The sequence below is a fragment of the Amblyraja radiata genome, chromosome X (assembly GCF_010909765.2).
Source record: "Amblyraja radiata isolate CabotCenter1 chromosome X, sAmbRad1.1.pri, whole genome shotgun sequence".
In the NCBI taxonomy this organism is placed as follows: Eukaryota; Metazoa; Chordata; class Chondrichthyes; order Rajiformes; family Rajidae; genus Amblyraja; species Amblyraja radiata.
Genome location: NC_045999.1, coordinates 7,501,569 through 7,518,350, shown reverse-complemented (window position 1 = coordinate 7,518,350; position 16,782 = coordinate 7,501,569). Strand labels below are relative to the sequence as shown.

The 16,782-nt window shown below is 48.6% G+C and overlaps 1 protein-coding gene across 3 annotated transcripts in view; it reads left to right on the top strand.

The window, feature by feature from the left end:
• Nucleotides 1-749: 749 nt before the first annotated feature.
• Nucleotides 750-16,782, top strand: part of man2a2 (mannosidase alpha class 2A member 2) — a 59,396-nt gene continuing 43,363 nt past the window's right edge. For 2 of the 3 annotated variants that reach the window (XR_004410432.1, XM_033014964.1), the window contains exons 1-2: nt 969-1,100; nt 14,301-14,555. Coding sequence is in view for 2 of the 3 variants with exons in the window: in XM_033014964.1 (XP_032870855.1) it covers nt 969-1,100; nt 14,301-14,555 (387 nt within the window). In the remaining variant the exon portion in view is untranslated. Of the gene's footprint in view, nt 1,101-14,300; nt 14,556-16,782 lie in introns of all 3 variants that reach the window. The other variant, XM_033014963.1, reaches the window with a different exon arrangement.

The following is a 16,782-nucleotide window of genomic DNA, read 5'->3' as shown; positions in this document are numbered from 1 at the left end:
TCCATCACAGTGAGGAGGGGATTCACTGTGATGGATGTTTGTGTTGGTGTGTGTCTTGGTTCTTTTCTTGTATGGCTGCAGAAACCAAATTTCGTTTGAACGTCATGTGAGGTATTGTATTGTATTGTATTTGGTTGCCACTCCAATACAATGGGAGCAAAGTTCTTGGTGGTGAGGTGAAAGCTCAGAGGGTGGTCTGGTCCTCCAGCCGCTAGATGGGGTGAAAGCTCAGAGGGTGGTATGGTCCTCCAGCCGCTAGATGGGGTGAAAGCGCACTGGAAGATCTGGTCCTCCGAGCCGCTAGATGGGGTGAAAGCTCAGAGGGTGGTCTGGTCCTCCAGCCGCTAGATGGGGTGAAAGCTCAGAGGGTGGTCTGGTCCTCCAGCCGCTAGATGGGGTGAAAGCTCAGAGGGTGGTATGGTCCTCCAGCCGCTAGATGGGGTGAAAGCGCACTGGAAGATCTGGTCCTCCGAGCCGCTAGATGGGGTGAAAGCTCAGAGGGTGGTCTGGTCCTCCAGCCGCTAGATGGGGTGAAAGCTCAGAGGGTGGTCTGGTCCTCCAGCCGCTAGATGGGGTGAAAGCGCACTGGAAGATCTGGTCCTCCGAGCCGCTAGGGGGCGTCGTGGGGCGGGGTCCCCGGACGAGCGGTGGGCGGAGTGCGCTGAGACGGGAGCGCGCACGTGAGACGGAGACGGGAGCACGCCCGTGAGGCGGAGATGGGAGCGCGCTCGTGAGGGGCGGAGACGGGAGCGCGCATGAGGGGCGGAGACGGGAGCGCGCCCACGGCAGCCCCGCCCCCCCCCCGGGCCTGAGCAGCGGCGGCAGCAGCAGAGGCAGCGACGGGGTGGCGGAGACGGTGCTGGGGGTGCGGGCCCCGGCCTGGCAGCGGAGCGGGAGGCCGGGGATGCGGCAGCAGCGGGGGGGCCCGCGGGACTAGGCCGGGCACCGGGATCCCGGGACGGGGCAGCATGAAGCTGAAGAAGCAGGTGACTGTGTGCGGCGGCGCCATCTTCTGCGTGGCCGTCTTCTCGCTCTACCTCATGCTCGACCGCGTCCAACATGAGCCGGGACGGCGGCACGGTGGCCTCAGCTTCCCGCGGGTAAGGACAGGCGGCACCGGGGCACGGGGGCACACACACACACACACACACACACACACACCCACACACACACACCCACACCCACACCCACACACCCACACACATCCCCACACACACACACACACACCCACCCACACACCCACACACACACACACCCACACCCCACACCCACCCCCACACACACACCCACACACACACACACACACACGAACACACGCACACACCCACCCGCACGCACACGCACACACACGCACACACACACACACACCCACCCACACCCACACCCACACCCACACACCCACACCCCCACTCCCACACCCACACCCACACCCACACCCACCCACACACCCACACCCACACACACACACACACACACACATCCACACACACACACCCACATCCACACACCCACATCCACACACACATCCACACACACATCCACACACACACACACACACACACACATCCCCACACCCACACACACACACACACACACACCCAGCACCTACAGCCAGCACCGTGGCCACCCTCTCACCCACAGCGGGTCACTCAGCATCCGGAACGGGGTACGTCCCCGGCATTCACAGCTGCCACACACTGGGTCACCCAGCACCCACACTTGGCACTGCAGGCACCCACCGGGTCACCCACACCTTGTACTCCAGCACCCACACTGAGGGCAGCGTTGCTGGAACAATTGTCCTGGCTTCCACCGTCAGCCCACATCCCCAGCACCACTGCTGCCCTGTCACCCAGGCACCCACCATTGCAGGTAGCCAATCACCCAAACGTCGAACATCACCCCAGCATCCTTGTAGTGTACCCTGTCACCAAAGTTTCCAGTTTCACCCTCCATCCCCTGACACCTCCCAGGCGCCCAGTATCACCCTCTTACTGCTGGCACTGTCACTGGGTTGTCATCTGCCATCCTCCATCATCTGATGACTTCCACAACCTGACACTGATTATCTGGACCTTTAGCACTCAGATCTATGCCTCATTGTCTGGGGAGCCGCACTCAGCCTTAGCCCACCAGGCACCTGAACCGTTTATCTATGCTGTTAGTTGTCTTAATGAAAAATAAACCTTTTCAACTTGCTTATTAAACAGCAAACAAAATGCATTGATAAGATTCAAAGAGTTGTTAAGAGCTGGAAGCATTGCTTGAAAAGGCAATGCAATTAGTCTCTTTCAAAATTGAATTGGTTAAAAACTTAAAAGGAAAAACATTGCAGAGCTGGGGCAAGGCTAAGCAGATAGATGTGAGTTGTGGAGAACTCTTTCAAATCAAGGAATATGACATTCAAAAGGACACAAAGTGCTGGAGTAATTCAGCGGGTCAGGCAGCATCTCGGGAGAACATGGATAGATGATGTTTCGGTCTGAAGAAGGGACTCGACCCAAACCGTCGCCTATCCAGAGATGCTGCCTGTGCCTGACTCCAGCATTTTATGCCCATTTGTATATGAACCAGCATCTGCAGGTCTTTGGTTCTTCAAAAGAATGTGATAGGTTTGATTATCTTTGATAATGTTCTAAAATGCTGAGTATATGAATTAATATTTTATACTGTATTTGAAATGCAAATTATTAGAACATTAATGCATTGTTAGAAAATTTAATGTTAATATTTTGTCTTATCCTTGCGTGCATCCACATAGAGAATCAGCTGTAAAATGTGCTAATTATCACACAACAAAAGCCAGCCAGTCATCCTTGTAAGGTCAGTTGGGGGGATAATTGTTGACAGTTGAACAATGTACAATTCCACCTGTAACCTCTTCAGCAAGTAAAGCAGTGAATGCCTCGTAGCAATGAACTAAACAGTAACGGGCTATGTGTAGGAAGGTGCTGGTTCACACTGAAGATAGACACAAAATGCTGGAGTAACTCAGCGGGACAGGCAGCATCTCTGGAGAAAAGGAATAGGTGACTTTTCGGGGCCGAGACCCTTCATCAGACTGAGAGTCAGGGGAAAGGGAAACTACAGGTATTAAAATGTACAGAACTTATCAGAGCCATCGCCAATGACTCACGAGAGGTAGAGCCCACAATGGTGCATTGTTGGTTGTGGAAGAGCTGATCACGAAGGGTGAGGGAGGGTCGGAGAGAGAGGGAATGCAAGGGTTACTTGGAATTAGAGAAATCAAGGTTTGTACTGCTGGGTTGTAAGCTGCCCACGCGAAATATGAGGTGCTGCTCCACCAATTTGTGTGTGTTTGTTTTGAACCTTTTTATTCCTCTAGTTTACTTCTCCCCTGACTCTCAGTCTGAAGAAGTTGACTCGACCTGAAACGTCACCTATTCCTTTTTCTTCAGAGATCCTGCCTGACCTACTCCAGCATTTTGTGTCTATCTTCACTAATAGGAGATAGTAGATTGATAAAAGGCAAGTATTAAAATGACCTTTAACATCAGAGACTGCAACAAACAACCCTTGACATTCAGAGACACTGCCACTGAAGAGTTTCCCAGCTTCATCGCCCTGGAAACTTGAGGTCATCATGAATCAGAAACGTAACCATTCAGCTGCCCGCATGCAGTGGGGATGGGGCTGGTTCTGCATTGACTGTGTTGACTCGATGGGCTGAATGGCCTAATTCTGCACTACTTACGGTCTTGCAGCGTCCTCACAACCTAATGGGTCTGTCCCAATTAGGCGATTTTCTAGGCAACTACAGGCGACTAGTTTGTCGCCACATGTTCGCCGGTGGTCGTTTGGAGTCGTCTCCTCAGTCGCACAAAAAGTCGTATCGTCTTTCTGGTCGCCGCTAAATTTTCAACATGGTGAAACATTTTTCGCGACAGTGGGTTTGACACCAATGAGCGTGGCTTGACTTCTCCTGACATAGGTTGCCGCCAGGACGACGTAGGTTGTCGCCGGTTTTTCGGTGACCTGCTATGACTATGACAGTCGCCGGCAGTTGCCTAAAATATTGCCAAGTGGGACAGGCCCATTACCCTTGGCACTGCCTGCAAGACACAAATCGGCAGTGTGGCGGAACACTTTCCTCTGACAGCAACACTGGAGGAGCTCAGTACAATCCAGGATGGAGCAGCCTTTTGGATTGGGACTTCACTCAACAACCTTAAGCTGCGTTTCTCCCCGTCGAACACTGGTTCATTGTAGCTGTAGGGTGTAGCATCTGCAAAATGCAAGGGGTCACTAGCCTCGGCACCTCAGGCAACACCTCCCAAACCTGTGACCTCCACATCATGAAGCATAACGACAGCAGGAACACCGGAACTACACCAGCTGCGGCCACCCCTCCAAGCCACATACCCATCCTGACTTGGAAATCTAATCGCTGTCCCTTCATCACAAGCTTGGCCTAAATCCTGCAACTCTCCCCCCCCCCCCCCCGGATAATATTTGGGAATCACAAAACACATTCTATTGACAAACATTCTGTAGACACAAAGTGGTGGAGCAACTCAGCGGCCCAGACAGCATCTCTGGAGAACATTGATAGTTAATGTCTCAGGTCCAGACTCTTTTTCAGACGAATGCACTGCAGGGATACTGCCAGATCTGCTGAGTTACTCCTACACTCTGTCTTCTTTTGTAAAGCAGCACCTGCAGTTCCTTGTTTCTCGTACTGACGAACGTCTTTGTTCTCTGTTGTAGCAGTGACATAATCACGAGCAGAGATCATCTTTCTGAGCCAGACTATTTAAATCTTAATTGTTTTCTTGAACCAGTTATAAATGCATTGCGAAATCTGTTATTTTCTCTCTGTCTAACACACCTACTGCTATTGATTCCACTGTAATAATGGATAATTAGTCTCTGCTTTCTGACGCTCGCCTCCTTCCCCCAGGCAGCTATTACATCAACCCGCGTCTTCTGAAAAATAACACCACTGGCAGTTCTCTCACACCTGGCTTCAGTGACCATGAGCTTGAGCTAACAATTTTGCATTGGTAACTGGTGGGGGAGGCTATTAGTTGTCGCTGCCTTCCCTCTGCATAAGATCGCTGTGGCTGGTTACTCTGCACCAGTTTATGCATCTCAAAGCAATCACTGAATCCTGACCTTTGGGACCCATGTAATTTAGCTGTAATATATTCAGTCCTGAGCAGTCGTGTCTTTGTGCTCTGGGTTCAGGATTTATTTATCCGCCGTTGCGGTCTCGTTTCACTGTGGCTTTTCATTACAAAATAAACTCAGCGAGGGGGGGTTTTATGTGCAATCACAAAAGTATTTTTTCTATAATGGCAATACTTGCCAAATCAGTGGGTTTCCTTGCAAGCACTGCCCAATGGAGTGGACCACTGCCAGTTTAGGAGCAGAACATTTCTGGACTGAAACTCATCTCTGCATGTGACCTTTAGTTTAGAGATATAGCATGGAAACAGGCCCTTCAGCCCACCAAGTCCATGCCGACCATCAATCTGTTCACACTAGTTCTATGTTATCCCACTTTCTCATGCACTCCCTACACACAAGGGGCAAATTACAGAGGGCAATTAACCTACAAACCCGCATGATTTTGGTATGTGGGAGGAAACCAGATGAAACCCATGCAGTCACAGGGATAACGTACAAACTCGACACAGACAGCACCTGAGGTCAGAATTGAACCCAGATCTCTGACGCTGTGAGGCAGCGGCTCTACTAATCCATACTAAGTGAAAAGCAACAAGACACACAACCACAGAAAAGTTAACATAAACATCCAGCACATTGGATTCCACATTCCTCACTGTGATGTAAGGCAATCTTCTTCCTCTGTTCTCCCACAGTCGGGGCAGTCAAACCATCTGCAGTCGGGGCGATCAAAGCCCCCCGCAGCCGCGGTCAAAGCCCCCGTCGGGGTGATCGAAACACCCGCGTTGGGGCAGTTGAAACTGGAGCTCCCGAGTCGTTCTCTTCTTACCAGAGGCCGCGGGCTCCACGATGTTAAAGTCCACAGGCCCCGGGGTTGGAGCTTCGATCCCCGGCAAAGGGGTCGCAAGCACCGCGATGTTAAAGTTCCGCAGCCTCCCGCGGCTTGGCGCGCCAGGTCGGTCTCCAGGAAAGACCGCCAACTCCGCGATGGTAGGCCACAGTGGGGACGGATATACGATACTGGAAAAATCGCATCTCCGTCGAGGTAGGATATTGAAAAAAGGTTTCCCCCAACCCCCTCCCCCACCCCCCGCGTAAAACAAACAAGGAACACCAAAACATACTTTTTGTTATACTAAAAATAACAAAAAGAAGAAATGACAGACAGACTGTTGACGATGCAGCCACTGCTGGTGGTGCCATCCGGTGTGAATGAGATCACAAAGAGATGGTGTGTCTCTCGAAGAGCATTATGGTGGATACATTCCCAGGGCTTGATTGGATGTATTCCAGTTTTCTTGAGAGAGGAAAGAGGGACAATTACAGTTGCCGATTAATATCTTTGTATACTCTCTGGCCACTGGTGAGGTGTCGGAGGACGAGAGAGTAGCCAGTGTTGTTCCTTTGTTTTAGAACGGAAATGGGGATAATCGTGGAAATTGTAGAATCTTTGGTCAGTGGCAGGGAAACTGTTGGAGAGGAGATAGTTTTTACTTGTATTTGGCATTTGTATTATCCCGGAAAATGGGATATTTACGGAGAGTCAGCGTGGTATTCCCTGGGGCGGATCATGTCTTACAAACTTGGCAGCGTTTTTTGAGGAGGTGCAAAGGTGATTGATTAGCATAGGGCAGCAGATGTTGTCTACATTGTAAAGCATTTTACACGGTCCTACATGTAACACTGATCCAGAAGGTTAAGAAGCATGGGATCCATGTTGACTTGGTAGCTTGAATTCAGAACTGGCTTACCCCATAGAAGGACAGATGGTAGTGGTGGAAGGGTGTCTTTCTGTCTGGCAAGGTGACCAGTGGTGTTCCAACGTGATCAGTGCTGAGACCTCACTTGTCTGTGATGTAAATAAATGACTTGGGTGAAATTGTAGATGGGTTGGTTGGTGAATTTGCAGACGACACAAATTGGTGGAGTTGTGAGCAGTAAAGAAGGCTGTCGCAGGATCTAGATCAAGTGTAGATCTGGGCAGAGAAATGCCAGATGCAATTTATTCCGAGTGAGTGTGAAGTTTTACACTTTGGGAGGTTCAATGTAAGGGGCAGATATACAATTAATGGTAGGGTCCTTAACATAACACCCGTCTTGAATAGCACAGGTGTCAGGGGTTATGGGGAGAAGGCAGGAGAATGGGGTTAAGAAAGAAAGATAGATTCTTGAGTAGTATAAGTACCAGAGGTTATGGGGAGAAGGCAGGAGAATGGGGTTAGGAGGGAGAGATAGACCAGCCATGATTGAATGGTGGGGTAAACTTGATGGACCAAATGGTTTAATTCTACTCCTATCACTTATGATCTTAGGTAGACAAAAATGCTGGAGAAACACAGCGGGCGAGGCAGCATCTATGGACTGAAGGAGTAGGTGACGCTTCGGGTCGAGACCCTTCCTCAGACTGAAGAAGGGTCTCGACCCGAGGCGTCACCTCTTCCTTCGCTCCATATACGCTGCCTCACCCGCTGAGTTTCTCCAGCATTTTTATCTACCTTCGTTTTTCCAGAAACTGCAGTTCTTTCTTAAACTTATGATCTTACGATTCCCAGCTCAACTGAAGAGTATTTGAAACGCTGGTTTCTTTTCCCTTGTAGTTCCTGCTGCGATATTGTTGTTAGGATTGTCTTCTTTCAACAGCCCAGCTGGAGAACCCCACTCATTTTCTGAAATACTTTGTTCTTCAGTTGCCTACCCCCTAGGTTTTCCAATGTTTCAGAGTCACTGTCCCGAACATTTTTCCCCACTGTTTTGGCACCTTCCTCCGAGTCGAAGGAAGGTTAAAAAATGAAAAGGTAACAGGGTGAGAAACCAGCAGTTCTAAAAGGCTAGCATTGAACAAATCTGGTACCAGGAAAGAGACCACGTGGATTTGAAGGTAGACAAAAATGCCGGAGAAACTCAGCGGGTGAGGCAGCATCTATGGAGCGAAGGAAATAGGCAACGTTTCGGGTTGAGACCCTTCTTCCGACAGGTCGCCTATTTCCTTCGCACCATAGATGCTGCCTCTCCAGCATTTTTGTCAACCTTCGATTTTATTGCATCTGCAGTTCCTTCTTAAACAAGTGGATTTGAAGAGCAAGTTTTCTTTTTAGGTAGAAGCAGTAAGATGAGCAGGAGAGAAAGAGAATAAACCAAGAGCAGTAAATAATCAGTCACGTATGATGTGTGGCGGTCCTGTCGTGTGCCCTCTCCTATCATAGACTCATACAGCGTGGAAACCGGCCCTTCGGCCCACCTTGCCCACACTAGTCCCGCCAGCGAGTCCAGCAAAGATCAAACCATAGCCCGAAGCCCGAAAAATAACATGGGGAATTTTACAGGTGGTTAAGGCATGGGGTACATTGATCACAGGGCTGAATGCCTTCCTCATACAGTGTGGCAACAGGCCCTTTGGCCCAAACCCACCAACATATCCCATCTACACTAGCCCCACCTGCCTGCGTTTGGCCCATCCACCTCTAAACTGCCTGTGCCATACCATTCTGCCATTCTCCACAGATGAGGTGCAGTCCACTGGTTAAGAGTGCAGCTTCCATTTCTCCGTTCTGCGTTTGGGACAGCTGTTCCGTGTCCCAGAAGCAGCCGGTGATCTTTCCCGCTGCGATTGTACTCTTGGTGCCAAGTGGCTGCCGACCTTGGAATAAATTGTTGATCAACGTCAAGATGGTGAAACGGTTTATATAGACAGGCGATTAAATTGTGTTGAGCTGTCACCTTGACTAATTCCAAGACGTGTTTACAGCAAATCAATTACATTTTAGAGCCTCTAAATAAATCGGCCATATAAGGGACCCTTAAATTTAAGGAGAACAATTTATTGGCCAGTCTCGTTTATTTATAACCCAGCATGGTTTTTCTTGCTTCCGACAAAGCAATGTGTTTATTTTCACTTTACGTTGAAGGAGGCTCTTCGGCCCATTGTGTCCTTGCTGGCTCGCTGAACATTCCCGTTAATCCCCGACCCCCTCTTGTTGTAACCTATTATTTTTCCCATGACATCAATACCTGCTCCCACCACTCTCCCATGGGTGACGTTTTTGTTCAGGACCCTTCTTTGGACTGAAAGTAGTGGGTGGGGGTGAGAAGGGGAAAGAGCTGGAGGCAAGAAAAGATCAGGGCCGGCCACAAATGGTCTCAGGCAGGGCGGTGCCTGTTGACCAGGGAAGGTGTGATCTCAAGGAGGAAAACAATGTGGAGGACCGTGGATCTGGTAAAACGACTGGGGTGGAGGAATGGGGGAGAAGTAGAAGTTACTTTGGATGTTATTGTGGATGACACAAAGCTGTGTGGCAGTGTGAGCTGCGAGGAGGATGCTATGAGGCTACAAGGTGACTTGGATAGGTTGGGTGAGTGGGCAGATGCAGTATAATGTGGATAAATGTGAGGTTATCCACTTTGGTGGCAAGAACAGGATGGCAGATTATTATCTGAATGGTTTAAGAAAGAACTGCATATGCTGGAACAATCAAAGGTAGACAAAAAATGTTGGAGAAACTCAGCGGGTGAGGCAGCATCTATGGAGAGAAGGAATAGGCGACGTTTCGGGTCGAGAACCTTCTTCACACTGAATGGTGTCGGATTCGGAAAAGGGGAGGTACAACGAGACATGGGTGTCCTTGTACATCAGTCACTGAAAGTAAGCAAAGGTACACAAAAATGCTGGAGAAACTCAGCGGGTGCAGCAGCATCTATGGAGCGAAGGAAATAATAATAATAATAATAATACATTTTATTTATGGGCGCCTTTCAAGAAACTCTTACTCAAGGACACCTTACTCAAGGACACCTTACAAAAATTTAGCAGGTAGAGGAAAAACATGTAAGGGGAATGAAATAAATAGTAGAGACATGACTAGTACACAAAGTAAATACAGAATTCAATACAAAACACAATATGAGGCAATTAATGCACAGATGAAAAGGGAGGGGGACGTGGGGCTAAGGATAGGCAGAGGTGAAGAGATGGGTCTTGAGGCGGGACTGGAAGATGGTGAGGGACACGGAATTGCGGATCAGTTGGGGGAGGGAGTTCCAGAGCCTGGGAGCTGCCCTGGAGAAGGCTCTGTCCCCAAAACTGCGGAGGTTGGACTTGTGGATGGAGAGGAGACCGGCTGATGTGGATCTGAGGGACCGTGAGGGTTGGTAGGGGGAGAGGAGGTCAGTGAGATATGGGGGGGGCAGATGGTGGAGGGCTTTGTACATGAGGATAAGGATTTTGTAGGTGATCCGGTGGGAGATGGGAAACCAGTGAAGTTGTTTGAGGACTGGAGTGATGTGATGCCAGGATTTGGTGTGGGTGATGAGTCGGGCGGCTGCGTTCTGGACCAGTTGGAGTCGGTTGATGTAGGTGGAGCTGATGCCAAGGAGAAGTGAGTTGCAATAGTCCAGTCGGGAGGAGATGAAGGCATGGATGAGTCTTTCAGCAGCGGGAGGTGTGAGAGAGGGTCTGAGTTTGGCGATGTTGCGGAGATGAAAGAAGGAGGTTTTAATGACATGGCGGATGTGAAGCTCAAGGGAGAGGGTGGAATCAAAGATCACGCCAAGGTTGCGGGCCTGGGGAGATGGGGAGACAGTGGTGCCGTCGATGGTGAGAGTGGGGTTATTGATTTCGCTGAGTGTGGCTTTGGAGCCTATGAGGAGGAATTCTGTCTTATCGCTGTTGAGTTTGAGGAAGTTATGTTGCATCCAGATTGTTATAGCTGACAAACAGGCGTTGATATGGGAGAGGGGGGGGGGGGGGTTGTGGGGGGATTTGGTGCCGAGGTAGATCTGGGTGTCATTGGCGTAACAGTGGAAGTCCAGGTTGAAGTGGCGGAGTATCTGACCAAGGTAACGTTTCGGGCCGAAACCCTTCTTCAGACTTCTTGCTATTGAGGGAGTGCAGCTCCATAGATGCTGCTGCACCTGCTGAGTTTCTCCAGCATTTTTGTGTACCTTCGATTTTCCAGCATCTGCAGTTCCTTCTTGAACACTGAAAGTAAGCATGCAGGTACAGTAGGCAGTGCAGAAAGCTATTGGCCTCCATTGCGAGACAGTTTGAGTTTTGGAGCAAGGAGGTCCTACTATAGTTGTACAGAGCCCTGGTGAGACTTCACCTGGAGTATTGTGTGCCGTATTGGTCCCCTAAGTTGAGGAAGGACATTCTTGCTATTGAGGGAGTGCAGCGTAGGTTTACAAGGTTAATTCCCGGGATGGCAGGACTGACATATGATGAAAGATTGGGTCGACTGGGCTTGTATTTACTGGAATTTAGAAGGATGAGAAGGGATCTTATCGAAACATATAAAATTCTTAAAAGGATTGAACAGGTTAGATGCATGAAAATTGTTCCCGATGTTGGGGGAGTCCAGAACCAGGCATCACAGTTTAAGAATAAGGGGTAGGCCATTTAGGACTGAAATGAGGAAATACGTTTTCACCCAGAGATTTGTGAATCTGTGGAATTCTCTGCCACAGGAGGCCAATTCATTGTATGTTTTCAAGAGAGAGTTAGATTTAGCTCTTGGGGCTAAAGGAATCAAGGGATATGGGGGAAAAGCTTGTGGCTTCACTCTGGCAATGGAGGAGGCCCAAGACTGTGCCCAATGGAGGAGGCCCAAAGTCAGTGTGGGAATGGGAAGGGAAGTTGACATGGTTGGCAACCGGGAGATCCCTTAGGCCTAGGCAGACTGAGCAAAACGGTCATCGGGTCTACGCTTCTCTTTCCACCTGTCTTCGCATGGGGCAATTTGCAGTGGCCTCTTCACCCACGGCAAGTCTTTTATGATGTGGGCAGAAACCAGAGCATCAAGAGCAAGGACAAATGGTCACAGGGAGAATGTGGAGGTTCCAGACAGATGGCAGCTGAGTCAAAATGGAACCCAAGGCACTGGAGCTGTGAGGCTGCAGCACTCTCTGTTGTAGCAGGCACCCTAGGGGATTCTTATTGCATTAGTGTGACAATATGTTGAAAAAGCGACCATAATGTCTTTAGCTAAGATAAACAAGCTGAGTCCCCTGATAGTGTTATCACATTTTTAGAACAGAGGCGTAGGCCCCTTGTCTCATTGGCCTTGATTTTATATTTGTATAATGAATACAATTTGCCTTATCCTGTGGATCTTTGCTGTAAGCTGTGCAGTATTCATCCAGTACCTTTGTGAAAGTTGTTATTGAAAAAACATCGACCGACCTTGAGAAAATAAGCTCTAAATCAAAACCTGCTTCATTTTTAATAGATTTTTTTCACTCTCTCTCTCTCCTGTTATTTGGTTCCTTTGCCAATCTCAAGTTCAAATCCTCCGGCTCTCTATTCTTCTTTCTGCCATTGTCGTCATTTTCTTAATTTATCTTGTCTAGATCTTTCCTAGACTTTGGATATTTCTTTCAAATGTCCCACAACACTGCTTGCTCTAGGGACAGCTCCTCCCCTCACCCCCACGGTCCACATGTAACTGAAGTCCTTAATTTGTGGAGGGAATCAAGTCAATAGAGTTTATTGTCATGTGTCCCAGATGGGACAATGAAATTCTTGCTTTGCTTCAGCACAACAGAATATAGGCATGAATACAGAACATATCAGTGAGTCCATATACCATTATATAAATATATACACACATCAATAAATAAGAAGATAAAGTGCAAATAAACAGATAATGGGCAATTAATATTCAGAGATTTGTTTCAGTTGAGTTTAATAGCCTGATGGCTGTGGGGAATCATTCTCGTCAATCTCTTCTGGACCCTCTCGAAGACCCCAACATCCTTCTTAGAATTAAACACAACACTAGCCATTTAGACCTTTAGGGATACAGTGTGGAAACAGGGCCTTCGGCCCACCGAGTCCGTGTCGACCAGCGATCATCCCGTACACTAACATTATCCTGCACGCAAGGGCCGAATTACAATTTTGCAGAAACCAAGTAACCTGCACCCCTTTGGAGTGTGGGGGGACAACCTGAGCACCCAGAGAAAACCCACGTGGTCACAGGGAGAATGTATAAAACTCCGTACAGACAGCACCCATAGTCAGGATCGAACCCGGGTCTCTGGCGCTGTACAGCACCAACCGTGCTAGAATGGGAAAGCTAAATCTGAAAACCATTCCCGATTCATGAAATCAAGAGGGGAGGAGATGGAAGAAAAGTTTATTAAGAGAAAAAGCCAAACCGTCTTTATGTAACTGTAACTGGTGGTGGTGTGTTAGTGATGAATGCGGGTACATAAGTTTGAATTTTTCAGTATTCACATAAAGGGCATCAAGTAAACCATGCCTCAAGTTGGAGTTTAATTGTTATCCTTGTAAAATTCAGGTCCAGATCAAATATTGGAGTAAGTGATTCACTTAATTGATTGTTTTTCATGATGATAAACTGCAGTATCTTATAATCGATCGTTGAAGTTTCATCATTTGGCCATGGTTTGCATCAAGTTCTGTATTCCTTGCCAGAACATGAAGTGCACCTGGAAGCTTGTCTTGGGACTCTAACCTTCACAGGACTTTAAACAGGTCCTCAACATCTTGAGGAAATCACAGCACGGAAAAGGGCCCTTTGGCCCACCGAGTCCGCGCCGACCAACGATCACCCCGTATACTAACACCACCCCATACACACTGGGAACAATTACAATTTTACCGAAGCCAACTAACCTCCAAACCTGCACGTCTTTGGAGTGTGGGAGGAAACCGGAACACCCGGAGAAAACTCACATGGTCACAGGGAGAGTGTACAAACTCCATACAGACAGCACCCGTAGTCAGGATGGAACCTGGGTCTCTGGCGCTGTAAGGTATCACTGCGCCACATCACTTCTGTACACTTGCCCATATCCCTCCCCGACAGCCGAAAGGATGTGGGCAAATGTACAGAAAATTGTGTTAATCAAAGATAGACACAAAAAGCTGGGGTAACCCAGCGGGACGGGCAGCATTTCTGGTGAGGAGGAATGGGTGACATTTCGGGTTGAGACTCTTCCGACACGTCATCCATTCCTTCCCTCCAGAGATGCTGCCTGTCCTTCTGAGTTACTCCAGCTTTTTGTGTCTATTGAGCTAAACCAGCATCTGCAGTTCCTTCAATTCCGAATGATAGCATGGTGAAGTCTGCTGAGCTCCGGATCCTCAAGGTTAACACCCTCTCACTTCTTCCTCTGTTTCTCCAACGTAGAATCAGATCTCAGTGCTGCAGAACCGCATCGAGCAGTTGGAGCAGCTGCTGGAGGAAAATCACCAAATAATCAGCCACATCAAGGACTCTGTGCTGGAGCTGACTGAGAATGCAGACACCCATCCTGGTCTGCTCACCTTCCAAGCAAACGGCTCCTGGCTTGTACCCACTGACAATCACCACACCTTCCTCTCGGTGGTTCCCCAGGATTGCCAGGTTGCCCCTGGGAATAATGAACAAAAGCCAGACCTCCAGGTAGGGAAATATGGAACACTAGTCCTACATATTTTGTTTGCGTTATATCTGTTTTTAATCTGTATGGATCAGTGACACTCCTTCATCCAAAGCTTTGCTGATGAGATTGTAAGACTCTTACTTGAACAGTAGAGAAGTTCGGATTAATATGAAACAAACAGCGTCATTGTGGGACCGCAGCTATTTACAATATACATCAATAATTTGGATGAAGGGATTCGAAGTCACATTAGCAAATTTGCAGATGACACAAAGCTGGGTGGCAGTGTGAACTGTGAGGAGGATGCTATGAGAATGCAGGGTGACTTGGACAGATTGGGGGAGTGGGCAGATGCATGGCAGATGAAGTTTAATGCGGATAAATGTGAGGTTGTCCACTTTGGTAGCAAAAACAGGAAGGCAGAATACTATTTAAATGGCGTCAAGTTGGGAAAAGGGGAAGTACAACGGGATCTGGGGGTCCTTGTACATCAGTCTATGAAAGTAAGCAGGCAGGTACAGCAGGCAGTGAAGAAAGCGAATGGCGTGTTGGCCTTTATAACACGAGGGATCGAATATAGGAGCAAAGAGGTCCTTCTGCAGTTGTACAGAGCCCTAGTGGGACCACACCTGGAGTATTGTGTGGACATTCTTGCTATTGAGGGAGTGCAGCGTAGGTTTACAAGGCGGGACTGTCGTATGCTGAGAGAATGGAGCAGTTGGGCTTGCACACTCTGGAGTTTAGAAGGATGAGAGGGCATCTCATTGAAACATATAAGATTGTTAAGGGTTTGGACACGCTAGAGGCAGGAAACATGTTCCCGATGTTGGGGGAGTCCAGAACCAGGGGCCACAGTTTAAGAATATGGAGTAAGCCATTTAGAACGGAGACGAAGAAACACTTTTTCCTCACAGAGAGTGGTGAGTCTGTGTAATTCTCTGCCTCAGAGGGCGGTGGAGGCAGGTTCTCTGGATGCTTTCAAGAGAGAGCTAGATAGGGCTCTTAAAAATAGCGGAGTCAGGGGATATGGGGTGAAGGCAGGAATTGAATGGCGGTGCTGTCTCGAATGGCCTACTCCTGCACCTATTGTCTAATGTGATTGTAATTGTCGAGACCCGAAACGTCACCTTTTCCTTCGCTCCATAGATGCTGCCTCACCCGCTGAGTTTCTCCAGCATTTTTATCTACCATCGATTTTTCTAGCATCTGCAGTTCCTTCTTCAACATTATGCGTTGTTTAAATCAGCAGAAGATCATTTCAGGCTGATGTCCCTCAACCATTGATCAGAGCGTGGGTTGACCTGCAAGTTTGCTAATGCACGAAAAAGCCATGGGATCAATAACACCATTGATCTACCCTGTCGCCTCTATCACTCAGGAGGAACAGTGAATTCATGAGAATATGACGCTCTCTACCCTCCCCACCCCCTTCCCCGCAAGCCAAGGTCATGCTTTAGATGGAGATGGTGACTTATCATCATTGAGGCAATACTTTGATAGTCTCTGCCTAGCACTTGTAAGCTGGCACTGTGTGTAGTGGGGCAGCAAAGGATAAAGTCGTCAAGTCAAGTCACATTTATTTATATAGCACATTTAAAAAACAACTCTTGTTGGCCAAAGTGCTTTACATTTGTTATAAGAATAGCACAACAAAACAAACTACATACATATATACAGGTAGCCCTCACTCAGAGGACGTCAGGAAAGGCTTGGGAGTATAGATAAGCCTTTAGTCTTGACTTAAAAGAGTCGATGGAGGGGGCAGTTCTGATGCTGTTCCACAGTCTAGGGGCTGCAACCGCAAAGGCGAGGTCGCCCCTGAGCTTATGCCTAGACCGCGGGATATTCAGCAACCCCAAGTCGGCCGATCTGAGGGACCTGGAGGTGGAGTGGTGGGTGAGAAGACTCTTTATGTAGGTGGGGGCAAGCCCATTGAGGGCTTTGTAGACATGGAGGAGGATCTTGAAGTTTATACGGAACCGCACAGGGAGCCAGTGGAGAGAGGCCAGGATCGGGGTGATGTGGTCCCTTTTTCGGGTGCCCGTCAGGAGTCTCACTGCGGCGTTTTGGACCAGTTGCAGGCGGGACAGGGAAGATTGGCTGATGCCAGTGTAAAGGAAGTTGCAGTAATCTAGGCGGGAGGAGATGAATGTGTGGATGATCTTTTCCAGGTCATCAAACTGGAGGAATTGTTTTATTGTTTTATTTATAAAGGAGCCATCCCCTTAACCACCTCACCACTTCAGG